This window comes from Muscardinus avellanarius, assembly GCF_963383645.1.
Source record: "Muscardinus avellanarius genome assembly, chromosome: 4".
Lineage (NCBI taxonomy): Eukaryota > Metazoa > Chordata > Mammalia > Rodentia > Gliridae > Muscardinus > Muscardinus avellanarius.
The window spans coordinates 63,578,895-63,599,494 of NC_137789.1; the positions used below are offsets into that span (position 1 = coordinate 63,578,895).

The 20,600-nt window shown below is 41.5% G+C and overlaps 1 protein-coding gene across 1 annotated transcript; it reads right to left on the reverse strand.

The window, feature by feature from the left end:
* Nucleotides 1-1,727: 1,727 nt before the first annotated feature.
* Nucleotides 1,728-20,217, reverse strand: LY96 (lymphocyte antigen 96; the record flags this gene model as incomplete). Its single annotated transcript, XM_080694058.1, has 5 exons — nt 1,728-1,826; nt 4,753-4,805; nt 11,273-11,401; nt 16,354-16,443; nt 20,106-20,217. 5 exons carry the CDS (start codon nt 20,215-20,217, stop codon nt 1,728-1,730), a joined length of 483 nt encoding a protein of 160 aa, XP_080550184.1.
* Between the last annotated feature and the right edge of the window lie 383 nt (nt 20,218-20,600).

Genomic DNA, 20,600 nt, shown 5'->3' on the forward strand with positions numbered 1-20,600 from the left:
ATGACAAAAGCAGCGTCTGTGTGGCAGAAGGAAGGGATGAGGTCTACGACAGCATACCAGGGAGAATGCTGGTCTTGCCTGGATGATAGAGAGGCTGGCGGAGAGAAGGGACCCAGAGGGCTGAGCAGGCCACAGAGGGTGGTGGCCAAGCTGCAGGCTGTGACTTCTCTGTGATTTCACTCTCAACCCACCTCAGCTCAGTATCTGAGGTGCAAGTGATGCTCTGACCTTACCTGCTGGCAGTTCCCTGAGGACACAGTACCAGTGCTGGGAAAGCTCAACATGGTTATAGAGAGTGAGGGTGGGCAGAGCGGACTGGGCTGGCAAAGTCCTTGGAGAGAGGGAGAATGAACGGCACTTTCTAGAATACAGAGTGAAGGGAGGGGGGCGGGAGGGGTAGGCAAGGCTGGTGGGCCCTCCAACAGACCCCAACTTTATCCCCAAAAGAATAGGGAGTCACGGGGAGTGCCTCATTTGTTTCTTCTTTTTTTTCCTCTTCTTTTCTTTTCTTTCTTTTTTCACTGCAATGATGTGCCTGGATCTCTATTTCTCCTTTGTGGATTCGATCTAGAGGAGGTACATGAGCAGGTGCAAGAAGGCCACCCAGGAAGCTGCAATGTCCAGTGAAGCAGGACTGAAAACCTGCCCAGAGTAGCTGCAGATAAATGGCAGGGAAAACGCCATGGATCTGAAAGGCTTTACTACCTATGGAAGACAAATTTTAGCGAGAAATGGTATTAATTTTGTACATATACAGAGCATGTATGTGTATGTGATATGTGTATGTGTGCGTGTTTGGGTGTGTGGGTGTGTGCTTGGGTGATACTAGGGGACTGAACCTAGGGTCATTCTACATCCTCACAACACCCCAGCTCTATTCTATTTTTAATTACTGAAATTCTATTTGTAATTACTGAAATTACAGGGGTGCTATATTTCTGTATTCTGATGCTTTGACATCAGGGATCTTGCTGCCCCTGAAGGTACTGTCCCTAGCTAATCCTGAGAGGCAGTAATGACTCACCTGGAAGCACACCCTTTACACTCAAAACACACAGATCCAGAGCTGCTCTCACAACCACCTCCTCTGTGGACTCTCATAGGGCAGAACTGTTCACCTGCCCTAATCACCCCAGGGCAGGCCCCAGGTAACAGATCAGCCCTGGCCCCCAGAGTCTGATGAAAGCGCCCCGGCAGCTCTAAGCCTGCTGCTCTGCTTTGCTTCTTCCTTTTCACTAAAAACAAAATAAGAGCCGGGCGTGGTGGCGCACACTTGTAATCCCCGCACTTGGGAGGCTGAGACAGGAGGATTGTGCAGGTTCGAAGCCAGCTTCAGCTACTTAGTGAGACTCTCAGCAACTTAGTGAGACCCTGTTTCCAAATAAAAAATATAAAATGGGTCTGGGAGTATACCCTGGAGGTAGAAAGCCTCTGGGTTCCACCCCCACTACCACCAAAAACAAATAAATAAATAAATAAATACAAAATAAAAGCTCTTGCCCATGTTTTTCTCCTCTCCCTCCACCTCTGCACTGGCCCTGCACTGCCCTGTGTGGTCCTGGGTAGTCAGAGTGTCACCTGTTTCTAGGGCTCTATAAGTATAAAAGTCTTCCTTCTTGACAGTCATTTCTGTGTCTTCATGTCTACCCACACCTGATTAAAATAGATCCAGGTACCCTCAAAATAAGAATGACACTTTTGAAAAATAAAAATATGTTTGATTTATTCTAATTGAAACGAGGGTGGTGCGTGAGGGTGAAATTCAAACAGAAGAGCTTTTCTTCTGTATCCCCAGCAATGGCTTCTGCAACAAATCTGTATCGGCCCTAAAAGGAAGGATAAGAAATATAATTCAAAATGTTAGATCTTACTGCTTTAAAAGGTGTGTGTGTGTGTGTGTGTGTGTGTGTGAGAGAGAGAGAGAGAGAGAGAGAGAGAGAGAGAGAGAGAGAGAGAGAGAGAGAGAGAGAGAGAGAGACTAGAGATTGAACCTTGGAGCATTCTACCTCCCAGCTCTACCACCAGCCCTATTTTATTTATTTTTATTTTGAAACAGGGTTTTGCTAGGCTGATGAGATTCTCACTACTTGCTGAGGCTATCTTCAAGCCTGTGATCCTCCTGTCTCAGCCTCCCAAGTACTAGAATAACAGGCATGGGTCACCACGCCCAGTTTACTGGATTTTTAAAAGTGGGACTGTGGATTGAACTCAGGGTCAAGTACTGGGATTATATTACACCCAGCCCTAGCACTTTTTATTTTAAACCAGGGCCTCCTAAGCTGCTGAGACTGGCCTTGAAACTGTGATCCTCCTTGTCTCAGCCTCCAAGTACTGGGATTACAGGCATGAACCACCAAGACTTAGTTCTGGCTTTTTTTTTTTTCTTTTGTGGTACTAGAGATGGAACCCAAGGGCTTTCTACCTCTGGGCTATGCTCCCAGACCTATTTTATATTTTATTTGGAAGCAAGTTCTCATTAGGTTGCTGAGAGCCTCACTAAATAGCTGAGGCTGGCTTCGAACCTGTGCAATCCTCCTGTCTCAGCCTCCCAAATTCTGGGATTACAAGCATGTACCACCAAGCCCGGCTTATACCTGGCTTTTAAAGGATTTTTATAAGAACTTTACCTTACCAGTAAAATGCCATTTAAATTGGACTAGTTATCATTTTCTTATGGTGGTAGGGATGGAACCTAAGGCCTTATGCATGCTAGGAAAGTGCTCTGCCACTGAACTACTACTGAACTAGCCCCATTATCATGTTCTTAGTTTTCAAATGAGATGAAATTTTGCATGCCTTTGAATCCAGAGGCATTCTATTTCTGAGTTACACCTTCAGCTCTATTATATTTTTTTGTTTTGAAGCAGAGTTTCTCTAGGTTGCTGAGTCTCACTACTTGCTGAGGCTATTCTTGAACCTTTGATCCTCCTGTTATAACATCCCAAGTGCTAGAATTATATGTGTAGCATTCTCTGAGTTGCACCCCCAGCCCTATTTTATTTTTATTTTGAAACAGAATCTTGCTAGGTTGATTAGAGTCTCACTACTTGCTGAGGCTGTTCTCAACCCTGCAGTCCTCCAATTTCAACCTCCCAAGTACTGGGATTACAAGTGTGTGCCACCACACCCAGATTCTGATACAAATATTAAAAATTAAGCCAGGGGTGGTGGTGCATGCTTGTAATCCCAGCATTCAGGAGGCTGAGACTGGAGGCGGTTTGCGGACAGCCTCAGCTATTTAGTGAGGCCCTCCACAACTTAGTGAGACCCTATTTCAAAATAAAGAATAAAAAATAGGGCAGGGGGTGTAGCTCGGAGGTCGAATGCTCCTGGGTTCCATCCCCAGACCCACACACACAAAAAAAATTAAAAATTACTCTGTAGCCAGGCATGGTAGTGCATTCTTATAATCCTAGTACTTGGGAAGTTGAGATAGGAAGATCACAAGTTTGAGTCAGCCTTGGCAACTTAGTGAGGCTCTCAGCAACTTAGTGAGACCCTGTTTCCAAAAAATAAAATCGGGCTGGGGGTATAGCTTAGAGGTAATATGCCCCAGGGTTCAATCCCCAGTACCAAAAAAAGCAAAAAACAACCAAAATTACTTTGGTACTGATTGTGGCAGTAGTTATCCTTTCAAAGTTTTGAGTATCCAAATTAAATTTACAAGAAAAATCTTAAGCAAAAATGATTTTATATTTATGTGATTTTTATTTTCCTAAACAACTTATACAATATATTTCATATATTACATAGGTATACAGAGTTACTAATTTACCTACAACGGTTGGTTCTTCTATGATTTTATATGAAAACTTTCAACAGATTTATACTAGACATTCTCATTACTGTTAGCCATGTATGTTAAAAGAAAAAAATGAAATAAAAGAACTATCATATGTGTAATTTTGCCATAATCTATAGAAGAGAGAAATACTAAAATACCTAAAAGTACTTGAACATCTTAATCTGTGTGTGTGTGTGTGTGTGTGTGTGTGTGTGTGTGTGTGTGGTACCAGGGACTGAACCTATGGGTGTTCTGCCTCCAAGCTACACCCTTTGCCCTATTTTTTTTTAAAACAGGGTCCCACTAAATTGCTGAGGCTGGCCTTGAGCCTGCAAATCTCTTGTCTCAGCCTCCCACGTACCAGTACTGCAAGTTTGGGCCACCATGCCCAGCTCTATCTCAATCTTGAAACACTATTTTTAGGAGTCATGAATTGCTTGTTTCAAAGTCTTAACACATCATTACTTAGAAAGGTTAAGAAAAGCCTCGTGTGGTGGTGCCAGCATCTGGGAGGCTAAGACAGGCTTGGGAGGCTAAGACAGGATTGGGAGGCTAAGACAGGAGGATTGCAGTCCGCGGACAGCCTCAGCTACTTAGTGAGGCCCTTTGTAATGCAGTGAGATCCTGTTTCAAAATAAAGAATAAAAAATAGGACTTAAACATATTGAAGTCAACCACTAAGCCAAGCAAGGGAAGGAGGGATGGGAAGGGAATGGGGTGGGAATTGGGTAGGGGTTAAATCAGAGATGTGTACATGTATGTCCACACAAGGTTTTTACCCCAATATGATGTATGAATATAATGCACCAATAAAAATTTAAAAAAATATAAAAAATTTGAAAAACAGGCAAAAAAAAAAAAATAGGGCTGAAGGTGTAGCTTGAAGGTAGAAAGTCCCTGGGTTCCATTCCAGTACCACAAAATAAAAAGAAAGGTTAGGAAAATATAAAATAAATCTTGAACAATACCTTAGGAAATTGTATTCCTTTGAAGGAGAATGATACTGTCGTATTCACAGTCTCTGCAAACAAAATGCAAAATACATCATCATTATTAAGTTATTTTATTTTGTGTGTGGGTCTGGGGCTGGAACTCAGGGGCATTCTACCTTTGAGCTACACTCCCTACCCTGTTTTTTTTTTTTTTTTTTTTTTTTTTTTTTTAACCGGGTCTCACTGAGTTGCAGAGGGCCTCACTAAGTAGCTGTAGCTATCTGCAAACCACAATCCTCCAGGTGTCAGCCTCCCGAATGCTGGGATTACAAGCGTGTGTCACCATGCCCGGCTAGGTTATTTTTTATAATGCAGCTTTGTCCATATTTCTAAATGTCTTATTTGTTTGTTTGTTTGTTTGTTTGTTTGTTTATGTGTGTGGTGCTAGGGATTGAACCCAGAGGCATTTTACCTCTGAGCCACACCCCCAGCCCTATTTTCTTTTATTTATTATTTTTATTTTTATTTTTTTGGTGGTACTGGGAGTGGAACCCAGAGGCTTTCTACCTCCGGGCTATACTCCCAGACCTATTTATATTTTATTTGGAAACAGGGTTTCACTAAGTTGCTTGAGAGCCTCACTAAGTAGCTGAGGCTGGCTTCGAACCCGTGCGATCCTCCTGTCTCAACCTCCCAAGCACAGGGATTACAAGCATGTGCCACCACGCCCGGCTTTATTTTCTTTTATTTTGAAACAGAGTTTGCTAGGTTAATGCGAATCTCACTACTTGCTAAGGCTTTCCTCAAACCTGCGATCCTCTTGTGTCAGTCTCCCAAGTACTAGAATTATAAGCATGCACCACCATGCTTAATTTAAATATCATATTCTAGCCAGGCGTGGCAACGCACATTTGTAATCCCAGCATTCAGGAGGCAGAGACTGGAGGATCGTGGTTCGCAGACCGCGTCAGCTACTTAGCGAGGCCCTTCGCAACTCAGTGAGACCCTGTTTCAAAAAATAAAAAGACTAAAAATTAGGACTGGGGGTGTATTTTAGAGGTATAATGCCCCTCAGTTCCATCCCTAGTACCACAAAATTAAATAAATAAATAAATATCATATTCTAAAAATGTATGACTTTGTAACAACAACAAAATGTTATCTTAGAAATAGATATGACCAGGTGAGGTGGTGCACACGTGTAATCCCAGTACTTGGGAGGCTGAGCTAGGAGGACTTACAGGTTTAAGGACCGCTTCAGCAAGTAGTGAGAATCCCATCAACCTAGTGAGACCATGTTTCAAAATAAAAAATAAAATCGGACTGGGGGTGTAGCGCTGAGGTAAAATGCCCGTGGGTTCAATCCTCAGTACCACACACACACATGCACATGCACACGCACGTGCGCTCACACACACACACACACATAAATATGATTGTGGGCATGGTGGTGCATGCCTATAATTCCAGCACTTGAGAAGCTGACACAGGAGAAACCTGGATTTGAGGCCCCCCTCAGCAATTTAGAGAGAGCTTTAGCAACTTAGTGAGATTCTGCTTCAAAAATAAAAAGAGCTGAGGGTGTAGCTTGGAGGTAGAATATTCCTAGGTTCAATTTCCAGTACCTAAAAATAAAATCAAATAAGATATGTATAGCACTTGTAAATGTGATTCCCAGACTCTCAGGGTCTCTTGATACATAAATGCTTCTTAAATCAGAACGTTCGAAGTACTGGGCCCACATACTCAGCTGCCAGATGGATGTGTTTATTTGAATGTTCCGAAATTACCTTGAGCTCCACATGTCCAAACTAGGATTTATCTTTCTCTTTAAAATTTTGCCCCTTCGTTTGTACACATCATCTCAGATAGTAGTACTTCCATACATCCACTCACCAGCCCCCAGTGGGTCTTGATTTTTACATAATGTCCTCTGCCACATCAAATCAGGACATCCCCCCAGTCCTGTTCCCCATGGTGCTCTTTCCTGCCCCTCCCTCTGCTCCAGGGCTGACGTTGTATCCCAGCCCTCACAGACTCACACGGACCCCTGGCTGCTCCTCCTTCCACCACCTTGGACAGCCCCCACCTCCTTCCATATGTGCACTGGTTATCTTCAAAAATGGAAATCTCAATGGGCCATCCCTGCCCACCTACCGTAGAATACAGGCCAGTATTTTGCACCTGACAAACATGCTCACCCCTGCCCTTTTCTGGCTCATCTCCATCAATTTCCCATAAGCACATTCTGTTCTAGGTACAAAATAAATCATACTGTGTTGTGGCTAGATGTGCTTGCACATGCTGTTTCCTCTCCAGGGAAGGTTCACTCTCTGATGTTCTCAGAATCAAGACTCTAATACAATACTCTGAAGATTTATCTGAGTTTTCATGCCACTGTTAGTTGATAACCATATAGTTACAACTAAGAGCATATAATTTCATTTGGATTTATGACATTCTAATTGCTTGTTCCCATGATTGTCCATCCTAGGACAGAGTGATTTTCTCAGAAAGGAGACCCTACAGATCTCCAGAAACTAAATCAGGACTTGCTCAAATTAGGTTCAACAGATCCTTGCAAAGGGAAGGAGTGGAGAGAAAAGAAGCAGACGGGTTACATCGGCTCTGATACATCTTGGATCTCAAGAAAATGAAACTTCCCAAGTTCAGATAAGTGTCAACATAATACCACAGAGATCATGTTAAATAATTGTAAAATCGTTGTGCAAGAGAAATGAAAAGAAAAAACAGAAACTGACAAGAGGATTTTGGGAAGGTTACTGAATATGAAACCTGGGCATTCTATCTCCAAGGTACACCCACAGCCTTGTTTTATTTTTTTATTTTGAAACAGGGTCTCACTACAAATTGCTGAGGCTGACTTCAAACCTGCAATCCTCCTGTCTCAGTCTCCCAATACTGGGATTACAGGTATGCACCAGTGTGCCTGACTTTGAGTTTTTTTGTTGGTGGTACTAGGGATTGAACCCAGGGGCTTTTTACCTCTGAACTATACCCCCATCTCTATATTTTATATTTTATTTTGAAACAGGGTCTCACTAAATTACTGAACACCTGTCTCGGCCTCCCAAGTACTAGTATGATAGGCGTGCACCAACATACCAGGCCAAGAGGATTTTTTCAAAGAGAAAGAATGGCACATTGTAAGAGTCATGTATTAAGAATCAGTGGTCTGCTGTGTTCCCAGTTCTATAAAGGACCACACACATAAATGAACTACTGCAAGCATCAGTCTCCTCCATTGTAAACATGGCAAGACTATATGATCAGAAACAAAAGGGTTCCTATCTAGAGCTTCATGCTGAGCTTTAGACACACCTTCTCTAGTTCTATCCTTAAAAGCATTTGAGTTTCACTGGAAATGAGGCTGAGAGAGGCTAATTACCACTCCCCAGGTCACATTTCTGGAAGGGGGAAAGCCTGAACACAGACCTGGGTTTTAGGAATACTGAGCCCAAATAAATACGTGGTGCCAGCTGCATAATTTACATAGGGCTTAGGGGTGGCTTAAATGTGGAGAGCAGAGTAGCTAGGAGATGCAGCTGGAAAATTCATTTGCATAGAGAGCACACTAGTTAATTTAGAAACTTTAAAAAAAAATTACTGTCCCCTCAAGGCAAAGTATAGGCCTTTCTATTATGAATTTTCATTCTCTCATTCTATTAATTCTTGTCCCATCTATATCTAATTTGTTATGTCACTAATATATATATATCTACACATACATACTACCTGACATCCTCTTTCTTTCTTTCTTCTTCCTCTTCTTCTTCTTTTTTTTTTGGGGGGGGGTGGATAGGGTGAGACCAGGTAGTTAGCCCAGGGCCTTTCTACCTTCAACCTATACTCTCAACCCTTTTTATATTTTATTTTTAAACGGGGTCTCACTAAATTTCTGAGGTTGGCCTGAGATCCTCCTGTCTCTGCCTCCCAAGTACTGGGGTCCACCATACCTGGAATGACATTCTCTTTTAAATAAGATAAAGTACAAGTTAATGGTAAATAATTAAAATAATTATATGGGAAAACAAACTGCAAGAGTACATTTTTTTTTTTTTTTTTTTGCAGTACTAGGGATGGAACCCAGGAGCATTCTATCTATGAGCTACTCCCCCAGCCCTATTTTTTATTCTTTATTTTGAAACAGAGTCTCACTAAATTGCAAAGGGCCTCACTAAGTACCTGAAGTTGTCTGCGAACCACAAACTTCCTGTCTCAGCTCCCAAATGTTGGGTTTACAAGGGTGCACCACCACTCCCAGCTTGGAATAGTAATTTTTAAAACTTAGTAAACAAGTGTAAATTGTTTTTATCTAATCAAAACTTTTCTTTAGCTTTATTTTTATTTTTATTTATATATTTAATTTTTTGGTACTAGAGTTTGAACCCAGAAGCATTATACCTCCAAGTTATACCCCCAGTATAAGTCGATTTTATTTCTTATTTGGAAACAGGGTCTAAGTTACAGAGGGCCTTGCTAAGTTGTCAAGGCTGGCTTTGAACCTATGATCCTCCTGTCTTATCCTCCCAAGTACTGGGATTACAATTATGCACCACCATTCCCAGCTTAACTTTATTTTTAAAATAATAATGGTGAATGCTAACAAGAGAGAGATTAAATTGTTATACATATATATTATTGGTGGTACAATATCAATTGGTACGATCCTTTGCAAAAGCAATTTTATGTTTTATAAACAAAACCACAAATATATTCACATTTTGTTTAACTCTAGAAATCCCCCCGAGTGTTGCTCATAGTCCTTCTTCCAAGAACAGAAATAATAAGTCAAATCTAAAATATAAAGAAATTATATAGAGACATATTATTCATAATCTTATAGTGAAATAGCAGAAGGAAACTAGAGTTTCAATAGAATAGTTAAATAAACAAGGGCATACTCCCACGGGAGGTGTTTCACTGTATAACATTACACCCTAATTTTTTAATCCCATGGAGTAGATATTCAAAGAGTTAAACAAATTAATTTTTAAGAAGAAAATATAAACTTATAGTATAATATAAAACAACTACACAAACAATATGCATGAATTGAAAAAAACCACAAGAAGGAAATATCCCAAAATATTTTTAGAAAAAGGACTCTGTGGCCTTTTTATTGTCTATATTCTCAATTTGGGGTGATGTAATGGTATGATATTTGTAGTTTTTAAAACTATTTAAAATATCAGTTTAAATAATTAAGGAAGACTTTATGGGTTTGCATGAATTGACCTTCAAGTTTCTAAACTCTAAATTTAATGATTCTGTTAATATTTCCAGAGTTGAAAAAAGAAGTCAATGTATCTGCATTGCAAAATCTATCAAGTTTCAATGAAAACTGATAAGCATAAAGATTAGAAAAGAAGCCGGGCATGGTGGCACACGCTCGTAATCCCTACGCTTGGGAGACTGCGACAGGAGGATCGCACAAGTTCGAAGCCAGCCTCAGCTACTTATTGAGGCTCTCAGCAACTTAGTGAGACCCTGTTACCAAATAAAATATAAAATAGGGCTGGGCATATAGCCCGGAGGTAGAAAGCCTCTGGGTTCCACCCCAAGTACCACAAAAAAAAAAAAAAAGATTAGAAAAGACATCCATAGCTGAGAGTAAGTGTAAAATATCTATCTGAACAAGGTAAAAATTTTAATATACCTTCAAATGTACTCATATAAGTGTCATATTAATAACAATTCAGAAACATAATTGTCAAATATTTAAGCACCTAAGAGTAAAATTTTAGTTAGAAATAAAAAAACTATTATCAGAAAAGGAACTTCACAGCAGTGCATGGTGGCGCACACTTGTAATACCAGTGCTTGGGAGGCTGAGACAGGAGGATCACACGGGTTCGAAGCCAGCCTCAGCTACTTAGTGAGGCTCTCAGCAACTTAGTGAGACCCTGTTTCCAAATAAAATATAAAATGGGTCTGGGAGTATAGCCCGGAGGTAGAAAGCCCCTGGGTTCCATCCCTAGTACCACACACACAAAAAAAGGAACTTCACATTTTCAATGTATTTAGTTTTCATAATAGTCTCATAAATTTTCTAAGTAGTATGAACCACATGGAGTAGATGTTCAAGGAATTGAATAAATTAATTTTTTTGTGTGTGGTACTAGAAATTGACTGACACTCCTATCCCTGTTCTATTTTTTATTTTGAAATAGGGTCTCACTAAGAAGCCGAGGGCATCACTAAATTGTTGAGGCTGTCTTTGAATCCACAATCCTCCTGTCTCAGTCTCTGAAGTACTAAAATTACAGGTGTGCGCCATCATGCCTGGCTATAAATTACTATTTTATATGTTGTGTTAGGGACTGAACCCAGGAGCATTCTACCTCCAAGCTACACCCCCATCCTACCTTACTTTCTACTTGGAAACAGGGTCTCCCTAAATTGCTAACAGCCTCAGTAAGTTGCTGAGATTGACTTTGAACCTGTAATTCTCTTGTGTCAGACTCCCAAGTACTGGGATTACAGGCATACTCCACCTCACCCAGCTATAAATTAATTTTTAATTTGAACTTACCTCCTTTCACAGCTCTGCATAAAGAATAATCATCATCAGATCCTTGGCAAATAATTTCTTTGCGCTTTGGCAAATTCATAGAGTTGACAGTTATATAAAGATTAAAATATAAATTCTTTAAGTCTCTCCCTTAAAAAGAAAAACACTTGATTAGTTCCTTAAGTAAAAGATTCTGCTACACAGACTAATATTTACTGTACACTTCACATGTGTCCTTTACTTTCCCTACATGACTTCATTTCACAATCACAACTCCCCTAGAGGTACATATATTCACTACAGTAAGAACACTGACCTTCTAGGACACCTGTGTAGTCAAATAGAATGCTCCACAGAGGGAAGTATATATGTTATAACTAAAAATAGAGGAGCCTTCATCATTTAATAAAGAAAACTATCAAAGACATAAATATTTCAGTTCTAGACTGAAATTTTTCTGCTGAAAATTTTAAATAAAGGAAAAGAAATGAAAACAATAAGCTGAAGCAAACTTTTTAGAAGTTTTTTGTCCTCAAACCTGCAACAGCCTCCCAAGTACTGGGATTATAGGTGTGCATTACCATGCCTGGCCCATTTTTTAAATTTTGAAAGAGGGTCTCAGGCAGGTATAGTGGTACATGCCTGTGAAAGGCTAAGACAGGAATATCATAGGTTCAAAGCCAGCCTCAGCAACTTAGTGAGGCCTTTGTAACTTAGGCCCTGTTAAAATATTAAAAAAAAAAAACAGGGCTAGGGATATAACACATAGAAGGTCTTACTACTCTGAGCCTAAAGTACCATCAAACATCCTAGTTTATCTCCACATCTCTACTTTCAGTGGAGGATGTGGAGAAAAAGACCATCATGAGGTCAGTCTGGGACAGCAGTCCCATGTCCTAGCCCATGAACACGGGCCTGAACATCTCCACCAGCAATGATGACATGTGTGGAAGTGAAGATCTTTTGGCCAGGAATTCCTGGACATACAGGAGCAAAGAACAGCATTGCTGTTCTGTAAGATGAGAACAAAAGACCTTCTTTCATTTCTCCACAAAGCATGATTGCAGTCTTCCATGACTCCAAGAAAGGCAGTTCTGCTGTGACATCTCAGTGGTTTCCATCCTGAGAAGCTCCTGGCCTTGGACATCACTGTGGTAATGTGAGGCACATGACCGATGGTGATAGTAAGGTACCACTTTTGTGGCTCAGCAGGTTGGGAATATTAATGTGGGTATTGAAAAGATGAGAGACCTGGTGGCCATTATGTAGTGACAAAGAGAATTATTTCTGAGCTCACCTAAAACAACTCTAAGGACTTCCAGAAATAACCCTAAGCTCATGATGCAGCCTTGTTTACTTGCCAATTAGTTAATGGTTGACAAAGATTTACTAAGAAGACTATTAAGTCTCAAGATACATGAATTCTAATTCCCAGCCCATTTTTGTTTCAAGGTTGTACTTATACCTCTTACTGAATGTAAGTAGAAATAAGACCATTTAAGTAAGGTTGATTTCTATGAAGGTGGGCCAATGCTTTATACTAACAGCATACAGTAAATTCCAGGGAAACTCAGACTATAGTTGCAAGCACTATAAAAAATTCTTTCATTACTGAATTAATGTAATTTGTTACATGTCATACTTAGTGACTGGCTGAAGTATTTGTAGTGACCATGTTGTTAGAAGGAGGGTAGTTGGTGAAGCCGGCAGCTGCTGCACCTTGGACTCTGTAGCACTCACCCATAGGCCATGCTCTTACAGGCTGCTCCTGAAATGATCAAGAACCACAAGGCCCTTGAATCAGGCTAGTCCTACCTTTCATGGAGCTTGTGGTGAGCAGCCTTCACTCCAGGGCTCCCCATTGGCATGGCAAGATTATCTCAAGAATGCATTTGGGTGTGATGATTCTGATTCTTCTTCCTTCCTTTTTTTTTTTTTTTTTTTTTTGTCATTTTGATTGTTTTGATTGTTTTGTTTTGCAGTACAGGGGCATTCTACCTCCCATCTATACCCCCAGCCCTTTTTTGTTTGTTTAATTTTTATTTGTTTGTTTTTCTACCTTTGAGCTACAACCCAGCCATATTTTTTATTTTTTTTTTTATTTTGAAACAGGGTCTCACTAAGTTGTGGAGGGCCTAAGTAGCTGAGGCTGGCTGCAAACCCTGCAATCCTCCCGTTTCAGCCTCCCAAGTATTGGGATTATATGTGTGCTCCCACCACATCCGGCCTTGTTGTTGTTGTTGTTATTGCTGTTTGGGGGAAATTGTCTCTGTTTTTGAGACAGGGTCTCAAAATGTTTCCCAGGCTGGTCTCAAACTTCTGGGCTCAAGCAACCCTTCTGTCTTAGCCCCCTGAGTAGCTAGAACTTAGGAGTGCACTACCACACCCAGCTCCTTTCACTTTGTGTGTGTGATACTGGGGATGGAGCCCAAGAGCTTTCTACCACCAGGCTACACTCCCAGACCTGTATTATATTTTATTTGGAAGGGTCTCACAAAGTTGCTGAGAGCCTTACTAAGTAGCTGAGGGGCTTCAAACCTGCACGATCCTTCTGTCTTAGCCTCCCAAGCACTGGGATTACAAGCATGCACCACCACGGCTAGCCACAAGTATTCTTAATGAATACATGAATGCAGAGTCAGAATACCAAGATACACGTTGAATTATCAGATTCAAGAAAATTAAAGCCGGGTGTGGTGGTGCATGCTTGTAATCCCAGCATTCAGGAGGCTGAGACCGGAGGATCGCAGTTTGCGGGACAGCCTCAGCTACTACTTAGTGAGGCCCTCTGCAACCTAGTGAGACCCAGTTTCAAAATAAAGAATAAAAAATAGGGCAGGGGCTGTAGCTAAGAGGTCGAATGCCCCTGGGTTCCATCCCCAGACCCGCAAAAAAAAAGAAAGAAAATTAAAATACATGCTTATTGTCTATAATTTCTGAGTCCTCAGCTATCTTTTTTTCTTGAATTTTAGAGGGCAAAATCAGGAGGAGGGAGAGTGTTTCTTTAAGCATACTTAGGTGAAATCATGATGTAAAATATAAAACAAACTCCACATCGAAACTAAGATGTAGATGATGATGATTGTGATGATGATTATTATGATGAAGATTAGAATTAATTTCCTGAGACCCCAGGACTTACAGGAAACAAGCACTGTTGGCTGACTAGTAGGATAGAGTGTTTTCATAAAAGTTTTGTGTTTTCATAAAAACTCAAATCTTGTCCAAGCCAGGCATGGTGGAGGATGCCTGTAATACCAGAACTTGGGAGGCTGAGACAGGAGGATTACAGGTTCATAGCCAGCCTCAGCAACTTAACAAGGCCTATTGCAATTTAGTGAGATCATGTTTCAAAATAAAACAATAAAATAGGGATGAAGATGTGGACCAGAGGTAAAATGCCCCTGGATTCAATCCCCAATACCCCCCATGAAAAATCTAGTCCAATACTATCACCACCACCACCATTCAGTTTTACTATGCTGACAACAAGCAATGAACTATATGGAGAAAAACAAGGCACAACATCACACTGTGTTCTTTTATCCCATTATCATCATATTTTTCTCTAACAGATGATCTTAAGAAAAAAAGTTCTCAACTGAGGAGGCTGAGACAGGAAGATCACAAGCTTGAGGGCAGACTCAAAAACTTAGCAAGATCCTATTTCAAAATAAAAAAGAAAGGTTCTGGAGATGTAGCTCAGGGATAGAGTATCCTAGGTTTAATCCCCAGTACTGCAGGGGAAGAAAAAAAAAAAGAATTGCTCACACACAGATCTTTGAGATCTTTGTTTGTTAGTTTGTTGTTGTTGTTGTTGTTGTTGTTGTTGTTGGTACTGAGGACAGAACCCAGAGGCATTCTACCTCCAAGCTACATCCTCATCCCTATTATTTATTTATTTCTTTATTTATTTATGTTGGTGGTGGTACTGGGGTTCTTGGAAGCCCCTCTACCTCCAGGCTACACTCCCAAACCTATTTTATACTTTTTTTATTTGGAAACAGGGTCTCTTAAGCCAGCGAGGCTGGCTTTGAACCTGCGCGATTCTCTTGTCTCCGCCTCCCAAGTGCGGGGATTACAAGTGTGCGCCACCACGCCCGGCTCATCCCTATATTTTATTCTTTATTTTGAAACAGGATCTCACTGAGTTGCAAAGGGCCTCACTAAGTAGCTGAGGTTGTCCGCAAACCTGGATCCTCCTGTCTCAGCCTCCCAAATGCTGGGATTACAGGTGTGTGCCACCATGCCCAGCTCACACACAGATCTTTGACTAATAAAAACCCAACTTTGTTTACTACTTTAATTGCTAATATTTGACAAAGCATATAGCTGAAAGACTGATAGAAGTACCAAGTTTTTTCCATTTTTACCCCCATGTCTTTGTGAAACCCCACAAACATGAGTTGATCTATTGACTTGATTCTAACCAATAGACTTGATAGAGTGTCACTCCATGATTAAGCTACAGAAGACTGTGACTTGCATCACGCTGCCTAACTGTTCCCCTTGCCAGCTTTGATGAAATAAGCAGCTATGTTGTAAAGGCCTATGTGGCAAGAAACTGAGGGCCAACAAGGCAGCATTCAGAGTTGAATACTGTTAGAAGTAGGTCCTTCCCTAGTTAAGCCTACAGAGAGACCATTGTCCTGGTCAACACTTGACTGTAGTGTTCTTAGAGACCCTGCAGCTAATGTGAGTAAGTCCTACCCAGACTATGAGAGCTGGGTGTGATGGTGCACATCCGTGATCATGATACTTGGGAGGCTGAGACAGAAGGATCGCAGGTTTGAGGACAGTCTCAGTAAGTAGTAAGACTCTCATCAACCTAGCAAGACCCTGTTTCAAAGTAGAAAATAAAATAGAGCTGAGGGTATAGCTTGGAGGTAGAATGTCCATGGGTTCAATCCCTTGTACCACATACACACACAAAAAAAGACTATAAGGTAATAGATATGCACCTTTTTAAGCCACTGGGATTTTGGTAATTTGTTACATGATAATAGATAACTAATACAAGTATATTTGGAGCATAATTATTTTATCATTAATATTTCTTAAACCCTTTAATTAACCCATTAAAAACAAAAACTTATACTTACTTGCAATGTAGAAAATATGCAAAAAACCTTTAGTTCCCTTTAAGGATATACAGGGTTCGGGATGAACTGAAACAGGGAATTTCACATTATCTAAATGGAAAAAAGATAATGTCAACAAGTATATATAGTACTCTGAATATCTTCCCCCAGAAGATGTCCTTTGCATTTACATTGTATAATTAAAAAAACTTGAGAATGGTTAAAAATATCTTGCATGATGGAGCACACCTGTAATCCCAGTGACTCAGGAGACTCAAGCAGGAAGATTGGAAGTTCAGGGCCAGCTGGGCAACAAAGACTCTGTCTAAAAATAAAAATTGCTGGGTGTGGTGGTGCACGCTTGTAAGTCCTGCGCTTGGGAGGGGAGACAGGAGGATCGCGCTGGTTCGGAGCCAGCCTCACTGGCTAAGAGACCCTGTTTCCAAATAAAAAAATATAAAGTAGGTCTGGGAGTGTAGCCCGGCGGTAGAAGGGCTTCCAGGAACCCTAGTACCACCAAAATAATAAATAAAAATAAAAATTATTATTATTATTAGTAGTAGTAGTAGTAGTAGTAGTGGTGGTGGTGGTAGTGGTGGTGGTACTGGGGTTCGTGGAAACCCTTCTACTTGTGGGCTACACTCCCAGACCTACTTTTTATATTTTTATTTGGAAACAGGGTCTCCTAAGCCAGCACAGCTGGCTTCGAACCTGCGCAATCCTCCTGTCTCCCCTCCCAAGCACGGGGATTACAAGCATGTGCCACCACGCCCGGCAATAAAAATTATTTTTAAAAGGGCCGGGAGGGTGGCACCGTAGTAGAGTGCTTGCTTAGCATGTGTGAGGCTTGAGTCAATAGTAGGACACTTGCCTCACATGCACAAGGCCCCAGGTTCAATTCCTAGTAGCAGGGGATGGGGAGGTTAAACAATCTCTCCAAGGATAGGGGTGTGGCTCAATAGTAAAGCATTTGCCTAGTATACAAGAGGCCCTGGGTTCCATCCCAGCACCTCCAAACAAAAGCTTCTCTAAAGCAAACCAAGGAGAAAGGCCTCAGAAGAAACTAGTTACCAGTTGTGCCAATACTGTGATCTTGACTTACAACCTCCACATATGTGAGAAAACTGATATTTGTGGTTTAAGCCACCCAATCTATGGTATTTTGTTATGGTAGCCAGAGATAAGACACTGTATATGCTCAGTAATTTGGCCAGATAAAAATTTACCTCTTCTTCTCTTTTTTTCTTTTCTTTTCTTTCTTTTTTTTTTTTTTTGTGGTAATGGGGATGGAACCCAGGGGCATTCTACCTCTGAGCTACACCCCCAGCCCTATTTTTTATTCTTTATTTTGAAGTGAGGTCTCACTAAGTTGCAGAGGGCCTCGCTAAGTAGCTGGGGCTGACTGCAAACCTGCGAGCCTCCTATCTCAGCCTCCCAGAGTACTGGGATTACAAGTGTGCACCACCACACCCGGCTGCCTCTTCTTTTTCATGGACATCATCTTCACAGTCAGGACTGGAGCAGGGCTGGTGCCATCAACACCGCCCTGCAATTCACTTCCCTGAATGGTAATGCTTTGGAGGCAGGCTGGATTCTCTCCTGCAGAGAAGGGCATAGGGTGGTCACAGGGATGGCAGCCTTAGAGCAGTAGGGCAGCCCATGCTCCAAGGTTCCCTGCACGCCTTTTCCCAGGAGCAGCTTGAAAGGAACCAGGATTTCTCAACATTTGAGAGTGAGAGATGAGGTCATTCCTCAGAAAATCACATCAAAAGACAAAGCGAGCTATTATTATTAAAAGAATAAAAGCTAAATCTGGGCATGGTAGCGCACGCCTGGAATCCCAGTGCTTGGGAAACTGAGACTGGAGGATGCAGGTTTGAGGACAATCTCAGCAAGTAGTGAGACTTATCAACCTAGGAAAACCCTATTTCAAAATAAAAATAAAATTGGGCTGGGGGTATAACTTGGAGGTAGAATGCCCCTGGGTTCAACCCCCAGTACCAAAAAATAAAAAGAAAAATAAGATGAAAAGCTAAATAATGATGCGAAATATTCTATCACTGAAAGCAATATAAAGAGTAGCACAGACAGGTGTGATGGAGCACATCTGAAATCCCAGTACTTGGGAGGCTTAGACGGAGGATCGCAGGTTGGATGACAGCCTTGGCCATGTAAAGACACTCTCAGCAACCTAGCAAGACCCTATCTGAAAGTAAAAGTGTAAAAAAGGCTGGAGGTAGAGCTCGGAGGAAGAATACCCCTGGGTTTGACCTCTAGTACCACACACACACACAAAGAACTTCAAAGAACTACTATTTTGAGAAGTATCCCTTTCAATCATCCTGATATCACTAGTGGGTAGAAGGGGCAGCCAACCAAAGGTGAGCCATGTAGTGGAAAGGACCAAACCCAACAGCTGTCCGGCCCGAAGCTTTGCTTTCAGACCCCGGAGGACTTTGCTAATGAGAAGGTAGGGGAGCCGGGAGAATGCTGCAGCCAGTTAATAGCATTAAGGTGTAGAGATTTTTTCTTTTGTACTGAAGATTGAACCTGGGGCATTCTGCCTCTGAACTACAACCTCAGCCTTATTTTACTTTTATTTTTAGTTTTAGTTTTGGGCAATACTGGGGATGGAACCCAGGGGCATTCTACCTTCGAGCTACACCCCCTATTTTTTATTCATTAATTTGAAACAGGGTCTCACTGAGTTGCAAAGGGCCTCACTAAGTAGCTGAGGCTGGCTTCGAACTTGTGTAATCCTCCTGTCTCAGCTTTCCAAATGCTGGGATTATAAGCGTGCACAACCACACCCAGCTTTTACTTTTTATTTTGAAACAAGGTCTCGCTAGGTTGCCAAAGCTGGAACCTGTGATCCTCCTGTCTCAGCCTCCCAAGTACTGAGTTTACAGGTTTTTGCCACCATGCCCTATAGCTGATTTTTTAAAGTTATCAGTGTTATTTATTTACTTAATTATTAGTTTATTCATTTATTTTGTAGTACTTGGGATGGAACCCAGGGGCCTTCTACCTTCGTGCTACACCCCAGTCCTATTTTTTTATTCTTTATTTTGAAACAGGGTCTTACTGAGTTGCAAAGAGCCTCACTAAGTAGCTGAGGCTGTCCCGGAACCGCAATCCTCCTGTCTCAGCCTCCCAAATGCTGGGATTACAAGCATGCACCACCATACCTGGCTGTGTTATTGTTTTTACATGACTCTGTTTTTAACTTTATCTTACAGAATTTCTTATAAAGTTGGCTCTAAAGCCACTTTCATTGTACAGCTAAAGACGCTCTGTGCTCTGGTACACACGGCTAGTAATTGACAGACCAGGCTTCCATCCCATTTGGAAGTCAATTCCAAGAGCCCTCTAAAGCCACACCCAGGAGCAGAAATCACCTCCAGGAAAAAGCTAGGATTGTTTCACCTTCTCAGGAAGAACCAGTTAGTCCTGGGCTAAGTAAGGGGAAGCTCAGAAGCCGACAGTTCCATTAAAACTGGGAAGAACCCGAAACTGAGTTCCGAGTAGAAACAACTGACCACAGAGAACAACAGAAGTCAAGCACAACTCAGTCTAAACATTCACGAGCCATATGAGGGGTCAAAAAGACCCGTGCAGGCAAGTGGCCAGCCGTTGGTTTTCTTCCTCTGGGCAGTAGCAGTCGCGGCTGCTGGAGCACGGGGCATTTCCTGCATCCTGCCTGCAGCCGATGTGTCTGGCATAATACCCAAACACTTGACACTCCAATGTTTTGTTGTTGCTTTTTCACTTACCGCAGTAGGTATAAAAAAGAGTTGCATCTGAGGAGTTACAGGTCCAAGGTTGAGCCTCGGGTTCAGGAAATAGGAAGGAAAACAGGGTAGAAAAGAGCATCAATGAGAACATGACTTGATATCTGCCTCCGAAACTTTAAAAGGCAAAAAGGACCAGTCATTAATCATCAGACTCTTCCCTTTCAGTAGGAAGGAAAGACTGAACTTCGTCATTGGTCACCTGATCTCTGAGTGCCTATCCAGTTGCTTCCTCTTTCTATGCATGTGTGTCACTGCATAAACTTAATATTTAAACACTTCCTGCAAGAAGAGGAAAATGACTTAAGATGTGCTTTTAAGGGGGAGATCATGGCATTCTATCTCTGGGGTATATATACCTCCATCCCTTTTTATTTTGAAACAGAGTCTTATTAAGTTGCCAAGGCTGTCCTCAAACCTGAGTCCTCCTAACTCAGCCTCCCAAGTACTGAGATTACAGGTGTGTGCCACTGTGCC